This window comes from Oncorhynchus masou, chromosome 21 (genome assembly GCF_036934945.1).
Source record: "Oncorhynchus masou masou isolate Uvic2021 chromosome 21, UVic_Omas_1.1, whole genome shotgun sequence".
In the NCBI taxonomy this organism is placed as follows: Eukaryota; Metazoa; Chordata; class Actinopteri; order Salmoniformes; family Salmonidae; genus Oncorhynchus; species Oncorhynchus masou.
In genome coordinates, this window is record NC_088232.1 from 6840225 (window position 1) to 6857241 (window position 17017).

Consider the following 17017-nt stretch of genomic DNA (forward strand, 5'->3'; position numbering starts at 1 on the left):
AGGGTACCGCTTTTGCGCATCAGTAGTGGAGATGGAGAATGACCGCATTTCAGCCATGCGTAATTGGCCGACTCCAACCACTGTAAAGGAGGTGCAGCGGTTCTTAGGGTTTGCCAACTACTACTGGAGGTTTATCCGGGGTTTCGGTCAGGTAGCGGCTCCCATTACCTCCTTGCTGAAGGGGAGACCGGTGTGACTGCAGTGGATAGGGCTTTTAGTCAACCGAAGGCTCTGTTTACCTCGGCTCCCGTGCTGGCTTTTTGCGTTATTGTTTGTCATGTGGCTTCGTGTTTTTTGTGCTCTGGATTATTGTGTTTTCCTTGTTGGAACATTACTTATATTTTGAGTACATTTCAGACTATTACCCCTATCTGTGTCCTGCGACTGACTCCACATTTTTCCATTCACCAACACCCTCACATTGGATGGATTAATTGTCCAGCAGAATTATGGTTTATGGGTAGAAGATGTTAATGAGCCTTTTGGTCCTTGACTTGACGCTCAGGTACCGCTTGCCGTGCGGTAGCAGAGAGAACAGTCTATGACTTGGGTGACTGGAGTCTTTGACCATTTTTTGGACCTTCCTCTGACACCACTTAGAATATAGGTCCTGGATGTCAGGAAGCTTGGCCCCAGTGATGTACTGGGCCGTACGCACTACCCTCTGTAGTGCTTTACGGTCAGATGCCGAGCAGTTGCCATATCGGTGATGCAACCGGTCAGGATGCTCTTGATGGTGCAGCTGTCAAACTTTTTGAAGATCTGGGGACCCATGCCAAATCTTTTCAGTTTCCTGAGGGGGAAAAGGTGTTGTCATGCCCTCTTCACAACAGTCTTGGTGTGTTTGGACCATGATAGTTTGTTGGTGATGTGGACACCAAGGAACTTGAAATCCTCGACCCGCTCTACTACAGCCCCAACAATGTTAATGGGGGCCTGTACGGCCCTCCTTTTCCTATAGTCCACAATCAACTCCTTTGTCTTGCTCACATTGCACCACACTGCCAGGTCTCTGACCTCCTCCCTATAGGCTGTCTCATCGTTGTCGGTAATCAGGCCTACCAGTGTAGTGTCATCAGCAAACTTAGTGAGGGTGTTGGAGTCATGCTTGGCTACGCAGTCTGGGGTGAACAGGGAGTACAGGAGGGGACTAAGCACGCACCCCTGAGGGACCCCAGTGTTGAGGATTAGCATGGCAGATGTGTTGTTGCCTACCCTTACCACCTGGGGGCTGTCTGTCAGGAAGTCCAAGATCCAGTTGCAGAGGGAGTTGTTTAGTCCCAGGGTCCTTAGCTTAGTGATGAGCTTCGTGGGCACTATGTTGTTGAACGCTGAGCTGTAGTCAATGAACAGCATTCTCACATAGGTATTCCTTTTGTCCAGGTGGGAAAGGGTAGTGTGGAGTGCGATTGAGTCATCTGTGGATCTGTTGGGGTGGTATGCATTTGGAGTGGGTCTAGGATTTCCGGCATGATGGTGGTGGTGTGAGCCATGACCAGCCTTTCAAAGCACTTCATGGCTCACCGACATGAGTGCTACGGGGCGGTAATCATTTAGGCAGGTGACCTTTGCTTTCTTGGGCACAGGGACTATGGTGGTCTGTTTGAAACATGTAGGTATTACAGACTCGGTCAGGGAGAGATTGGAAATGTCAGAGAAGACACTTGTCAGTTGGTCCGCACATGCTTTTGAGTACACGTCCTGGTAATCCGTCTGGCTTGAGCACATAACTTGAAAAGACACTAACATGCCATGATTTAGACTTTCATCATAACCCTTTTTACGATCTGTTTATTATGTTTATTATGTTATGTCAATAACTGAAAGGATCATTTACGAAGAATGACAATCTTTCATTGCAGTCTGGTTTCTTTATTTACTTTCAACAGCAAAACATTCCAAAATGTGTCTTCATTTGAAAAATGTAAATCAGTTATCATCTCCAATATCATCACAAAGTCTATTTCGTAAAATGTTGTTGACATTCACATTAATTCGCAGTTATTTTGGTGGTGTCGGAGGTGGAACTGTGTTCAAGCTGTCAAATCCACAAGGGGCTCCTAGCATTATAACTAAAGCGGACATTGCCATTGGCTGCACGCAGTCGTATTAACAGAAATAATATACAGCCTTGTTTACAAGTTTGAACACTGGAATGTAAAATGTAATCTACACCTCGATTAGGATGATAGAGATCCTCATTATTTAGTTTAATGATTTTTCAAGATGAAAGTAATTATTTCTACATAGTCTACACTTTCTTGTTTTGAACTAAATTGAGGGGGCGGGTGTGGCTTCGTGACCATAATCACAAGAGCAGCTGCTCGCCGATTTGACAGCTGCAACGCAGTTCCACCTCCGACACCACAAAAACATCCGGTATCGCCAGTTAACGCTTGATCTGATTGATTCTATGCTTTATTGATGATACTGAAGATTATAGACTGTAGATAATCATTGCATTCTGCAATGAATTGTTTTATTTATTATGGATCCCCATTAGCTGCTGCCTGGGGTTCATCAAAATTAAGGCAGTTTATACAATAAAAACATTACAACACATTCACAGATTTCACAACACACTGTGTGCCCTCAGGCCCCTATTCCACCACTACCACATATCTACAGTACACGGCAGACAGGGTCTAGGCCAGGATGGTCCACCATGCAAAAAGTCTGTTCTGGCCCTGCATCTTCTGGTGACCTATTGGAAAACGTACAACAATGATATTAAGATTACTTTTGTTTTGATGACAAGACAAAGTAACCTACACACCTGTGGAAGTTATCTACACCCCTCCTATCAGCAAATCAGGACTGTGTATGTAAATATATAATTTCATATTCAAATTTGATTCCTAACTTCCACACGATCAGACTGAGCATTTCAGTAGAGTCTCAGGGAAATAAATGATAAAAAAAATATTTTGGCATTCTATTAAAAAAAATAAACACACAGTGAATTATTAGACAAAGTGACGATTAAAAAAATGTAATTAAAAAGACTGCTTTATAATGAGTAATTAAAAAGAGTTGTATGATTTGTTGAACAACTTGTATGATATTTTCTGTAAATCTGGTACCCCCACTTTGATCAAATTAATTTTAGAATACTTTGGAAAAGGTTTAACATTACATTACACACAGCTTCATGTCAAGTAAACATTTCCTCATTATAAAACACCAAAATTCAAACAATAGGACAAGGTTGTCCCTTTTCATCAGTGAAGCATTTTTACAGACACCATCATCACCATATCATCTACTAATTCTTTCCTCAGTTCACCTCATCCAGTTCCTTCTACATCCAACACCAACAGAATTAACAAACTTACTAATACTACGTTACATGTCACTACTCTATACATGGCCCATGTGCATTTTCTGCTGGTGTATTCTGAGGTAGCTCCTCTCTGAGAACCTCTTCCCACAGTGCGTACAGGCGAACGGCCTCTCTCCCGTGTGGACCTTCAGGTGCATCTTCAGCTGGTCCTGGCGGGAGAACCTCTTCTCACACTGGGGGCAGCTGTGGGGTTTCTCCCCTGTGTGGACCCTCTGGTGCCTCTTCAGGTTGGACGAGTCGGAGAAACTGGCCCGGCACAGTTGGCAGCCGAATGGTTTCTCCCCCGTGTGCATCCTCTGGTGGATCTCCACCTGTTTGGGGAAACTGAAGGCTTTCCCACAGAATGAACACGGGAAGCGCTTCTCTTTGGCGCTGCCACCTTTACTGACTCCATCTCTATTACTCTCATTTGTCAATGGGCTTGTATAGCCATTTGGTGTTGAGGCACTGGCATTGTCTGAGGTCTGGTTTAACATTAGGAGAGTGTCAGGAGGACAAAGGCCAGGGAGTGTCTGTGTTGTCGCAGGGTCCATGTTCCAGTTGATAGATCCTATAGAAGGCAGGATGAAGGCACCACCTGTTAGGGGGTCAACCTGAAGTGCCATCAGTCTCTCTGAATCACAACTATAGGAGCAGGACGGAGCATCGCTAGCCGAGTCTGTGTCTGTTCTCGCCAGCCGAATAGGGACACCTCCAAATCTACGCCTCGCCCTGGTCTCAGCCAGTCTGTTGTCATGGAGACTAAGTTCGGACGTTGTTTTGTGTCTGACTGTCTGTTTCTGGTTGTGGTTAACAGCGTTGTTCCCCAGCCCAGAGTTGAGGACGCTGTCCCATCCACTGACTTTCACTATGTCGCCTCTGGTCCTCGCCTGCTCAGTGATGTTGTCCCCAGGCCCCTTGGCTGCACCTTCCTGGTAGGGGGAATCCAAGATGGCTACCCAGTCTCCTCTGTTAGCCTCCAGCCAACCACCTGCAGGAAGAGGTTAGAAAATAGACTTTACAAACATGGCAGAAAAAAAAATCAATTATCTGGTCAAGGTCATACATTGTGTGTTTTTGTATGTAAACACAAGTTGAATTGATTTAATTTGATGAATGACGAAAATGAAAAAAATTATAGCCAGGCGGTATTCCCATTGAAGATCTATTACTGTATGTAGGCTATATGTATTTCTCCCTTACCTTGCTCCCCCATCTTTAGTTGACCTAGCAGGTCAATGCTCTCTGGTTCGTCTTCTATTGTCTCCTCTTTGACTATCAGCAGATCAGGCTTCCCATCCTCCATGTCTACTGACTGTAAGAGATACAGAGTGAGAGGATGTTGGATCAAGAAATCTGATACAAGCACCCTGCTATGAAGCAGCTTCTGATTGGGCAATGAGGGATTTCTATGAGTACTGTGCAAACATGTTAGTTGATTTTATTACTTGATACTCTTTAATGGTTTGATAATTCAAAGACATGGTCCCACACTTCATACAAAATGAATCAAGACCAGGACCCGTATCCACAAAGAGTCTCAGAGTAGAAATACTGATCGAGGATCATGTCCCCACCTGTCTACATAGTCTTATTCATTATGATCTAAAAGGCTAAACTGATCCTAGACCAGCACTCATGCAATGAGAGGCTTTGTGGATCCGAGCTCTGACCTAATATCATGGAGACAGTAGTTTACAGTGGGCTCACCTCAGTGATACTGTATATGGTCTTGTGCTGCTCAGCTGGTTCCTCTGTGGGTTCAGGAGGAGGTGTAGTCTGGTTGTCCTCCATGACCATGTTCCCCAGACCCTCCTCACACCCCTCATCCTTCACCAAAAGCACCTCTGGACCCTCCTCCTCCTGGAATAGACAGGTGATACAGATTACACAGACATACACTCCCTCAGGTACATACACACAGATAATAAACACACTTTCAACATGGAGTGTTTACCCATCCCCACTACGTTTGAGTCCTATACTGTAGTTACAAAATGACTTCATTGTCCCCCACGATGAAATCGGAGAGGGGACTGTGGAACTGTCTCTGTACGCACGTTAGTCACACGCAATATCTCAGACACCACTGGCCCGAATTTGACTAAAGTTGGATTAATAAAACATCTTGCCATAGAGCTCTGGGTCCCAGTTTCCCAAAAGCATCTTAAAGCTAAGTTCATCATTAGCACCATTTTGGGAAACCGGGCCCAAGCATTTACAAAATGACACTGATTGGCCCAAGAGGGCGCTATAGCAATCAACTGAAATTCCAAACTTTGAACAAGCAGATCTCCTGTCTCGACATGTTTACTGTTGCTTTGTTGTTGTTAACCATCAAGGTGGACATAAACTGAGTGTACAATACATTAGGAACACCTGCTCTCTCCATGACATAGACTGACCAGGTGAAAGCTATGATCCCTTCTTGATGTCACTTGTTAAATCCACTTCAAATCAGTGTAGCGGAGGAGAAATTTAAAAAGAATATTTCCGGTTAAATAAATTATTTTCAAGCTTTGAGATAATTAAGACATGGAATGTGTATGTGTGCCAATCAGAAGGTGAAGGGGCAAGACAAAAGACATAAGTGCCTTTGAAAGGGGTATGGTAGTAGGTGCCAGGCGCACCAGTTTGAGTGTGTCAAGAACTGCAACGCTGCTGGGTTTTTCACGCTCAACAGAATGGTCCACCACCTGACATCCAGCCAACTTGACATAACTGTGGGAAGCAATAACATTCGCAATAACATCTGCTAACCATGTGTATGTGACCAAGAAAAATTGATTTGATTTGTTCTTAGGACGAAAGGGGGTGAAACTCAATATTAGGAAGGTGTTCCTAATTTTTTGTGCTCTCGGTGTAAATATGTTGTGGGTAAATAAGTCAGCTATGACAAGTCAAAAGTCATCATTAGTCAAACCTGACTAAACTATTTTGAGGTGTACATTAGGTGTTTGTTAGTGTGTGGGTATGTGTAAGGTATATTTAGTAAGTGTATATTGATTATAAAGGTAAAACTACTGTCGTGTGTATGGAGAATAGGGTGAGATCATATGTGATGTATACTAAAGAGAGTCTCAATGAGTCTTAGAATGAAAAGTCCCATTTTGTGTTTATTAAACATAAACACGTTTTGAATACACCATCTGAAAACCACATACATGTCTCAACTACAATTCTGCATGAACTTGATAAACTACTTTCATTTTCTCGTTAAAAGCATCTAGGGAAAAACATTAAGTAGTTGAATGAAAGTAATAATAGGCATTTGTGAACATCATATAACTTACACAGTACAAACACAATATGTTAGACTTTTTAGGCTTATGCCTTATATCACACAACGCTCTTAGTTGTTGCATAAAAGGACATACTACTGCTGTTTACTTTTTTATTTCGTATTTTATTAGGATCCACAATGAGCTGCTGTTAAGGCAACAGTGACTATTCCTGGGGTCCAAGCAGAAAACACAACAAATAAAATACATGATATACATAAATATATACTGAACAAAAGTATAAATGCAACAATTGTATAGATTTTACTGAGTTACAGTTCATATAAGGAAATCAATTAATTGAAATACATTAATTAGGCCCTAATCTATGGATTTCACAACTGGTCACAGATACCTTCATAAAATGGACCTCAAGAGCTCATTACGTTATTTTTGTGCATTCCAATTGCCATTGATAAAAGGTGGCTTATGGTAGAGAAATGAACATTAAATTCTATGGCAACAGCTCTGGTGGACACTCCTGCCGTCAACATGCAAATTGCACGCTCCCTTGAGACATCTGTGGCATTGTGTTGTGTGGCAAAAGTGCACATTTTAGAGTGGCCTTTTATTGTCCCTCGCACAAGGGGCACCTGTGTAATGATTATGCTGTTTAATCAGATTCTTGATATGCCACACCTGTCAGATGGATGTATTATCTTGGCAAAGTAGAAATGCTCACTCACAGGGATGTAAACAAATTTGTGCAGAAAATTTGAGAGAAATAAGCTTTTTGTGCATATGGAAAATGTTATTTTATTTCAGCTCATGAAACATGGGACCAACACTTTACATGTTGCGTTTATATTTTTGTTCAGTGTACATACATACCACTACATTTACATTACAATTGAGTCATTCAGCAGATGCACCCATCCAGAGTGACCCAAAGCTAGTGCATTCATCTTAAGATAGTTAGGCGAGACCACATATCACAGTCGTATCCCAACCACGTATCACATGCATAATACAATACGTAGTACAATACAAAATGAATAGAATTGTCTGTGTGTCTCTTTACAATCACTGTTGTACTTTTATCTGTTTTTTATTATCTTGAGTTACCTGTGGTGGCAGAGAGTTCAATTTAGTCATGGCTCTATTTAATACTGTGTTTCCCAGCCTCTGTTCTGGACCTGGAGACTGACGAGACCTCCGGTTGCATGTCTTGTGTGATACAGATAAGTTACTGTGTGCCAACTGCTTGAACAGATAGTTCGGTACCTTCAACGCATCAACACCTCGCACAAAGACCAACAGTGACGCAGTCAATCTCTCCTCAACTTTGACATTCGCCATCTGTGTACATCTAAGTGCAAAAACTGCTGCTCTGTTTTGGACCAACTGCAATTTGCCTATGTTCTTCTTTGCCGCACCTGACCACACAACAGGAAAGTAGTCTAGGTGCGACAAAACTTGGACCTGTAGGACCTGTCTGGTTGACTGAGGTATCAAGAAAGCTGAGTAACGCCTTCCCATTTAGTAACTATTGAGTTTATATGTTTTGACCATGATATCTTGCTATCTAGAGTGACACGCAGCAGTTTAGTCTCTTCAACTTGCTCAATTGCCACATTTTTCAATAATAGATCCAAATGAGGTTTAAGGTTGAGCCAGTGATTTTTTACCAGAAATTATGATTTTAGTTTTTGAGATATTTAGCACCAGACTACTGCTAGTTACCCATTCTAAAACTGACTGGAGCTCTATGTTAAGGGTTGTCAGTTATTTATTTTGCACCAGCAGTGTATACTGTTGAGTTGTCATTGTACATGGACAAACAGGCTTTATTCAAAGTCAGTGGAAGGTCATAAGAAAACAATAATGGTCCAAGCCGGCTGCCCTGCGGTACACCACACAAAATCAAATTTGCATTAGAGAGGCTTACATTAAAGAAACCAATCCAATAGAACAGAGGGTTAACTGTCCATCCATAAGGCAGAGGATATTAATCCATAACACCTATGTTTTTCAGCAATATGTTATGATCAATGATATCAAAGTCTAACAAAACAACTCCCACAATCTTCTTAACAATTTCTTGTCGTGTCAGTGCCGAGTATGTTGAGTGCCCTTCCCTATAAGCATGCTGAAAGTCTGTTGTTAATTTGTTTTCTGTAAAATAACATTGTATTTGGTCAAAGGTGCTTTGCTATTTTTGGGCAGCGGAATGACCTTTGCCTCCTTCTAGGCCTGAGGGCACACTGTCTTCTAGGCTTAGATTGAATATCTGGAAAATAGGAGTCGCAATATATTCCGCAACAAACCTCAGTAATTTACCATCCAGGTAGTCAGTTCCAGGTGGTTTGTCCTTATTTATAGATCACACTTAAAAAATACATTTAAAAAAAATCTCTTCCACACTAACTTTGCAGGATTCAAAGCTACAGCGCTTGTCTTTCATAATTTGGTGTGTTATGCATGAATATGAAGGCTCAGCATTTCTTGTTTGCATGTCATGCTAATCTTGTCAACAAAAACGTTATTAAAGTAGTTGGCAATATCAAAGGGTTTTGTTATGAACGAGCCATCAGCCTTAATGAAGGATGGAGCAGAGTTAAATGAAATTCTAGGCATTAAAGCTAAGAAATCCAAAGCTTTTTATTATAATTCTTTATATAATTTATCTTTGTTCCATTGTATAGTTTCTTCTTCTTTTTGTTTAGTTTAGTTATATGATTTCTCAATTTGCTGAATGTTTGCCAATCTGCTGTGTTTCCAGACTTATTTTCCATTCCCTTAGCGTACAGGCGAATGACCTCTCTCCCGTGTGGACCTTCAGGTGCCTCTTCAGATGGTGCTGGTGGCAGGACCGCTTCTCACAGTGGGGGCAGCTGTAGCGTTTTATCCCTGTGTGGACCCTCTGATACTTCTTCAGGGTGCCAGCTTCGACAAAGCGCATGTGACACTGTGTACAGCTGTAGGGTTTCTCCCGTATGGACCCTCTTGTGGATCTCCACCTTCTGGGGGCAGCTGAAGCCTTTGTTACAGAACATGCAGAAGACCAGTTTTCTTTATGATTGCCTGATGTGGTTCCGACTCCCTGAGCCTGAGCTCTAGGCATGTCGTTTGAGTTAAATACCTGATCGAAAAGGACATGGCCGCGTGAATCGGAAGGCCCCATTGTGGTGGACTCTGGGTCGCGATCCCTCAACGTGTTTCGTGACATTTATCGAAGCTTTCCCTGTAATCTAAGAAATCTCTGCCCTGTGAGTGTCTGTCACCTAGGTGATTATCTGCATTCCATGTTGTAGGAACTTCACAGTCACTTCATCTACGACCAGACCCTCCCCTTTCTTATCTTGGCACCCTTCAGAGTATACACTACTACTGTACCGGTTCCAGTCCCCTCTAAATCAGTCTGTGTCTCTAAACCCAAGGCCATGTTGCCAGGTTCCTTCTCTGTAGTGTAAGAACAAGCAGGAACACCACCACCAGTTTCTAACGTATCACCATCCCCATGGGAATGAACCGTCCTCTGGCGCTGGTGAAATACCAAGAGGATAGCCCAGTCTCCCCAGACCCAGTCTCGCTGAGTCTGATCTGTGGTCAGATCCTGTGTGTAAGGGCCTGTGTGTTACAGTTAAAGCCTTGGGTTTCTGTTTCTGATTTGAGGACGGCGATCTGCGTTCCACTGACCTCCGTCATGCTGCATCGGGTCCTGGGCTGCACTGGGGCGGTGGTGGGGTCCTCGGTGGCTACAGGGGTCGCTCCAGCCACTCCAGTTTTGAGGTCTCTGCTGTGCAGTGGAGCTTCCTCTCCATCAGACCTTTCCAGCTTGACCCCAGGACCTGCAGTCTCTGCATCTGCATACTGACAGAAGAAGAGAGGAGGTTATTACTGGTACATGAGTACAATTGGATAACAATGTCCTAGGGAAGTCTCACAAGCTCCCCTATGGCAGATGTGCATGTAAGCAAGTAAATAGCTGAGTGGAGACTTTCTGAAATAAATCAGCCACATTTGATTTACAAAGTACTTGTAATTATTAATGCAACAATGTTACCCTAACCTCTATCACGTGCTGGGTTAATGTTCCACTCCCCTCATCAACAGTGATTGGTTGGTCGTCTCTCCATGTATCGTGTCCCGCTGGCTTCTCAAAGCGCCTGTGGCCTCCAGTGAGATGTCCTTCACCTGAGAAAGTGATTGGGGGAAATAGGTTGTTAGGTTAGCTATTGTCTACTCAAAGGTATATAAACCCCTTTCTGTGTTTGCAAACATTGCTGCACGAGGGCGACATGCACAATTTGGTTGCAGAACACGGCGGAGTTGTCATAGAACGCCCCCTCACCCATTTTTTAAAATCTATTTACACATTTCTTATGAATGCATTGCAAACTACTTTTGGATTATAAGGCTCATATGAATGTCCTTCTTAATATAACGTTTGTGTCATCATCTCAAATCAACTGCATTATACTTTTAAAAAAAACACTTCAACTTGGCCCAGTAAAATGGCTCTTTGGCTAACTTTGCTACAGCCTATGTGAACAAGCGTCAGCATTCTAGCTAACACCTGCTGCATCCAAAGTAGATATTGTACAAATATCACAACCAAATATAATGTTGGTGACTGTTCAAGCAATAATCAAAACAACACTAAGTGTACGACAACCCCAAAATATATTGCTGTGGTTACAACAACCAATGAATGTTTCTTTGTGGCGCTGACTGATGACTGGGTGACCTGCTTTTATTCTGCAATCTGCATCCAAAAGCTGTGCGCATCTGGTTAGAATATTCAGGGTTGGGTAGGTTACTTTCTAAATGTAATCGGGAATGAGTTACCTGTCCAAAATTGAAATCAGTAACGTAACTTTTGGATTACCCAAACTCAATAACGTAATCTGATTACTTTCAATTACTTTTAGATGACTTTCCACTTAAGAGGCATTAGAAGAAGACAAAAAGGAATATTACCAATTGAACGACATTATTTAAAAAAACTCAAGTATATTTTAGTAAATACTTTAACACTTATTTTTCTTAAAACTGCATTGTTGGTTAAGGGCTTGTAAATAAGCATTTCACTGTAAGGTCGGTGCATGTGACAAAAAAACATTTTAATTGATTTAACAATGACATTCTAGACGATTATGTACTTCCAACTTTGTGGCAACAGTTTGGAATAGGCCCTTTCAAGTTTCAGCATGACAATGCCACTGTGCACAAAGCGGTCTATATAGAAATGGTTTGTCGAGATTGGTGTGGAAGAACTTGACTGGTCTGCACAGAGCCCTGACCTCAACCCCATCAAACACCTTCGGGATGAATTGGAACGCCGACTGTGAACCAGGCCTACTCGCCCAACATCAGTACCCTATCTCACTAATGTTCTTGTGGCTGAATGGAAGCAAGTCCCAGCAGCAATGTTTGATCATCTAGTGGAAAGCTTTCACAGAAAAGTGGAGGCTGTTATTTATTGAACCCTTATTTTACCAGGTAAGTTGACTGAGAACATATTCTCATTTACAGCAACGACCTGGGGTATAGCTACACCCCTATTCTTATGATAAGTGCCATGGGATCTTTAGTGACCACATATAGTCAGGACACCTGTTTAACGTCCCATCTGAAAGACGGCACCCTACATAGGGCAATGTCAAGCTGAGGGAAGGGATTGGAAAAATGTAACCGCTTTGCTATGGATGCAAGGACTGACCATCCATTATATCACAATTCTAGTTTTAACCATGTTTTGAGTCTATATAGTGTTTGTTTACATTTACTTTGTTTACAAATATTGGAATAAAACAATTGTATATGGTGGGTTCTGATTGGGTTAGACAGTTGAACTAAGCTCATGAGGCAAAGGGGGACCAACTCCATATTAATTAGAGGTCGACCGATTAAATCGTAATGGCCGATTAATTAGGGCCGATTTCAAGTTTTCATAACAATCGGAAATCTGTATTTTTGGACACCGATTTTGCAGATTTTTTATTTATTTTTTACACCTTTATTTAATCTTTATTTAACTAGGCAAGTCAGTTAAGAACACATTCTTATTTTCAATGACGGCCTAGGGACGGTGGGTTAACTGCCTGTCGTTCTGCCTCTTGAACGAGATTTTCACCTTGTCAGCTCGGGGGATTCAATCTTACAACTTTACAGTTAACTAGTCCAACGCAATAACGACCTGCCTCCTTGCACTCCACAAGGAGACTGCCCGTTACGCGAATGCAGTAAACCAAGGTAAGTTGCTAGCTAGCATTAACTTGTTATGGCTGCAATCCCGCTAACGAGATCGATATGACAACTACCAGTGAAAATAGAGGGTGCCAAATTCAAACCACAGAAATCTCATAATTACAATTCCTAAAACCTAATTCCTAAATGTGTTGTATATCATATTAAAGTTAATCTTGTTGTTAATCCCACCAAAGTGTCCGATTTCAAATATGCTTTTCAGCAAAAGCACTACAAACGATTGTTAGGTCTCCACCAAACCACAATAAGCACAGCCATTTTCCAGCGAAATATAGCATTCGCAAAAAGCAGACAGAGATAAAATTAATCACTAACCTTGAATTATCTTCATCAGAAGACACTCATAGGACTTCATATTACACAATACATGCATGTTTTGTTTGATAAAGTTCATATTTATATAAAATAATCTGAGTTTACATTGGCGTATTAAATTCTCTAGTTCCAAAAACATCAAGTGATTTTGCATAGCCACATCGTTTAAACAGAAATACTCATAAATGTAGATGATAATACAAGTTATACACATGGAATTATAGATATACCTCTCCTTAATGCAACCGCTGTGTCAGATTTTTTTTAAAGTTAACGGAAAAAGCAACCCATGCAATAATCTGAGACGGAGCTCAGTACAGAAAATACATAATAAATGTTTCCTTACCTTTGATGAACTTCATCATAATGCAGTCCTAGGAATCCCAGGTCCACAATAAATGCTTGATTTCTTTGAAAATGTCAAAAATGTCTACTTTGGTTAGCGCGTTTGGTAAACAATTCCAAAGTCACAAAGCGTGTCCACTATAACGTGACGAAATGTCCAAAAGTTCCGTAACAGTCAGTAGAAACATGTCAAACGATGTACTGAATCAATCTTTAGAATGTTGTTTACATATATCTTGAATAACTTTCCAACCGGAGAATTAGAATGACTTCAGATGACAGGTGGAACGCAGGTCCTTCCCCTGTGAACGCGCATGGTGAAAGCATGGTCAACTCCTGGCAGTGGTGACTATTTCCTGTCTCATTCGACCCTCCTTCACATTAGAGTCATCAGACAAAGTTCTATTGACTACTAGTGGAAGGCGTAGGAAGTGAAAACTCATCCATATCTCACTGTAATTTCAATGAGAGTTTGGTTGAAAATCTGCCACCCCCAGAAAAATATACAAACAGGAAGTGGAATTTCTCAGGTTCTGTTATACTCACAGACATAATTCAAACAGTTTTAGAAACTTCAGAGTGTTTTCTATCTAATACTCCTAATAATATGCATATATCAGCAACTGAGACTGAGGAGCTGGCCGTTTACAGTGAGCACCTTTTCATCCAAGCTACTCAATACTGCCCCTGTAGCCATAAAAAGTTAAACTTAAATTATAAAAAACAATCAATCAATCATAATTCATGAGTTAACTACACATGGTTGATGATATTACTAGCTAGCGTGTCACGCGTTGCGTATAATCTGACTGAGCATACAAGCATTAAGTATCTGACTGAGCGGTGGTAGGCAGAAGCAGGCGCGTAAACATTCATTCAAACAGCACTTTTGTGCGTTTTGCCAGCAGCTCTTCGTTGTGCGTCAAGCATTGCTGTTTATGACTTCAAGCATATCAACTCCCGAGATGAGGCTGGTGTAACCGAAGTGAAATGGCTGGCTAGTTAGCACGCGCTAATAGCGTTTCAAATGTCACATTCGCTCGCTCTGAGCCTTGGAGTGGTTGTTTCCCTTGCTCTGCATGGGTAACGCTGCTTCGAGGGTGGCTGTTGTTGATGTGTTCCTGGTTCGAGCCCAGGGAAGAGCGAGGAGAGGAAAGGAAGCTATACTGTTACACTGGCAATACTAAAGTGCCTATAAGTACATCCAATAGTCAAAGGTTAATGAAATACAAATGGTATAGAGAGAAATAGTCCTATAATTACTACAACCTAAAACTTCTTACCTGGGAATATTGAAGACTCATGTTAAAAGGAACAACCAGCTTTCATATGTTCTCAAGTTCTGAGCAAGGAACTTAAACGTTAGCTTTCTTACATGGCATATATTGCACTTTTACTTTCTCCAACACTTTGTTTTTGCATTATTTAAACCAAATTGAACATGTTTCATTATTTATTTGAGGCTAAATTGATTTTACTTGATTATATTAAGTTAAAATAAGTGTTCATTCAGTATTGTTGTAATTGTCATTATTACAAATAAAATAAATTGGCCGATTAATCGGTATCGGCTTATTTGGGCCTCCAATAATCAGTATTGGCGTTGAAAAATCACAATCGGTCGACCTCTAATATTAATGCCCATGATTTTGGAATAAGATGTTCGACAAGCAGGAGTCCACATACTTTTGGTCATGTAGTGTAGTAATCTGGGGAATTATTGCATACTGTCCAAAAACTGACCCAAGACCAAATTCTGGTTAACACATCTGAACACATGTGCAGAGGAGAACCGGGCAACAGGCACTGAGTTATATGAAGACAAGAACGGGGCGACAGCCCCCGCCTTCTGCAAAATGTACCTCTTGCCATTCCTCTGTACCGATCAAGGATCTTGACACTACTGGTACGACTGGCGAGGGTGCGCTCTCGAATGGTCCTCTCTGCGCGTTCCCGTGCCACCTTCAGGTCCAGTAGCTGTAGTTTCCTCCGCAATGCCCTGTTTTCTTTCTGGCTTTGAGTTATTTCCAAACGAAACACTGCATAGTCGTTGTCTACGAGTGTACATATCTCTGCAACGGCTGCATTCGCTAGCATCTCCATAATGGAGGCTATTTGAGTGTGAAAGCCCAAACCGTTAAAGTTATCCATTGGCATTGTTAGCTGATGTTAGCAGCTAGCTAGCGTTACTTAGAAAACATCTATCAAGCAAGTCCTGTCTCCAACACGAATTAAACGGCTTTCAGTTAAAATATGAATATGTTTTGTTCCCGTGTGTTAATAAACGTCTAAGTAACACAAATAAAACACTAACGTGGGAGTTGTTCTTGGTCAATGTTCACTTCCGTTTACACATAAGAGAAAGGATCTTATTGGTTCGCGTCATTGCTCAAAGGGCGTGGTGAAATGAAAAACGTATGCCAGCTGTTTGAGATCCAAATAAGGTACTGCTTATTACGTTACACGTTAAAGAGCCAATTAGTGTTTGAAACAATAAGGGAAGTCTCCTCTTCTGTTTCTGTAAAAAGCTTAGGGATAGGGTTGGAAAATGTAGCCGCTCTCAAATTCATAGACAAAGCTAAGGATGCAAGGGCTGACCAGCCACTCGGGCGCAACGGTCTAAAGCATTACATTTCAGGGCAAGAGGCATCACTACAATTCCTTGTTCGAATCCAGGCTGTATCACATCCGGTCGTGATTGGGAGTCCCATAGGGCAGCGCATAATTGGCCCAGCGTCGTCTGGGTTTGGCTGGGGTAGGCCGTCATTGTAAGAATTTGTTCTGAACAGACGTATTTAAAATAAAATAAAAATCAATGATATCAAAATTCTAGTTTTAACCATGTTGAGGCTATATCGTTCTTGTTTACATGTACTTTGTCTACAAATATTGGAGTAAAACAATTGTATATTTTGGGTTCTGATGGGGTTAGACAGTTGAACTAAGCTCATGAGGCAATTCTAAGTTATATTATTCAAGAATCAATGGGTACATATTCATTTATGAGAACAAAAATGCATGTAGAAACTGCAGATTGCACCTTTAAAGAGAACATTTGCAGTTACTTTATACATTTTTTGGACTTATATATTAATGGTATGTGCCCATTGATTCTTGGAAAACTCCGGTATCATCTTTCTACAGCAAGTAAGCAAGTCTGAAATTTCAGAGCTTCCGACATGACATGAACGCGCCATTCGTCCCTTATGATCTAGTTTGTTAAAAAGCCTTCAGAAACAAAATAACAAAATGTAGGCCAATCATATCTTTGCTAAATACATTGTTTTATTATTTCCTTTAGAGATGTTGAACAGGTAATTTGCATGTCTTCAATATGGAAATATATTGTTACAAATAGTGAAAAACAGGGTTAAGCTGTAGAAAAGGAGACTAAGCTGCCTGACTAAACTAACCAGAAGGGAGTGCTAGAAAGCTGGCCATTTTTAACAGTCACCACCAAATGTGTTGTACACATTTTAAATCAACAATAAAGGGCAGCAAGGGTAGACAGACATTCACTGAGAGAGATGACGTGAAGACT

General features: G+C 41.4%; 1 protein-coding gene across 3 annotated transcripts; it reads right to left on the bottom strand.

The window, feature by feature from the left end:
- Positions 1-1868: 1868 nt before the first annotated feature.
- LOC135507665 (zinc finger protein 777-like) lies at positions 1869-15823 on the bottom strand. 3 transcript variants are annotated; one of them, XM_064927257.1, is made up of 7 exons: positions 14760-15415; positions 13478-14597; positions 10616-10740; positions 10243-10416; positions 5033-5185; positions 4526-4637; positions 1869-4313 (listed from the first exon to the last, which is right to left on the bottom strand). In XM_064927257.1, exons 2-7 carry the CDS (start codon positions 13494-13496, stop codon positions 3361-3363), a joined length of 1536 nt encoding a protein of 511 aa, XP_064783329.1. In that variant the 5' UTR covers positions 13497-14597; positions 14760-15415; the 3' UTR covers positions 1869-3360. The 3 variants fall into 3 exon arrangements, with proteins under 3 accessions (XP_064783329.1, XP_064783327.1, XP_064783328.1); XM_064927255.1 differs by lacking the exon at positions 13478-14597 and having other exon boundaries at positions 15339-15823; XM_064927256.1 differs by having other exon boundaries at positions 13478-15415.
- Positions 15824-17017: the final 1194 nt, after the last annotated feature.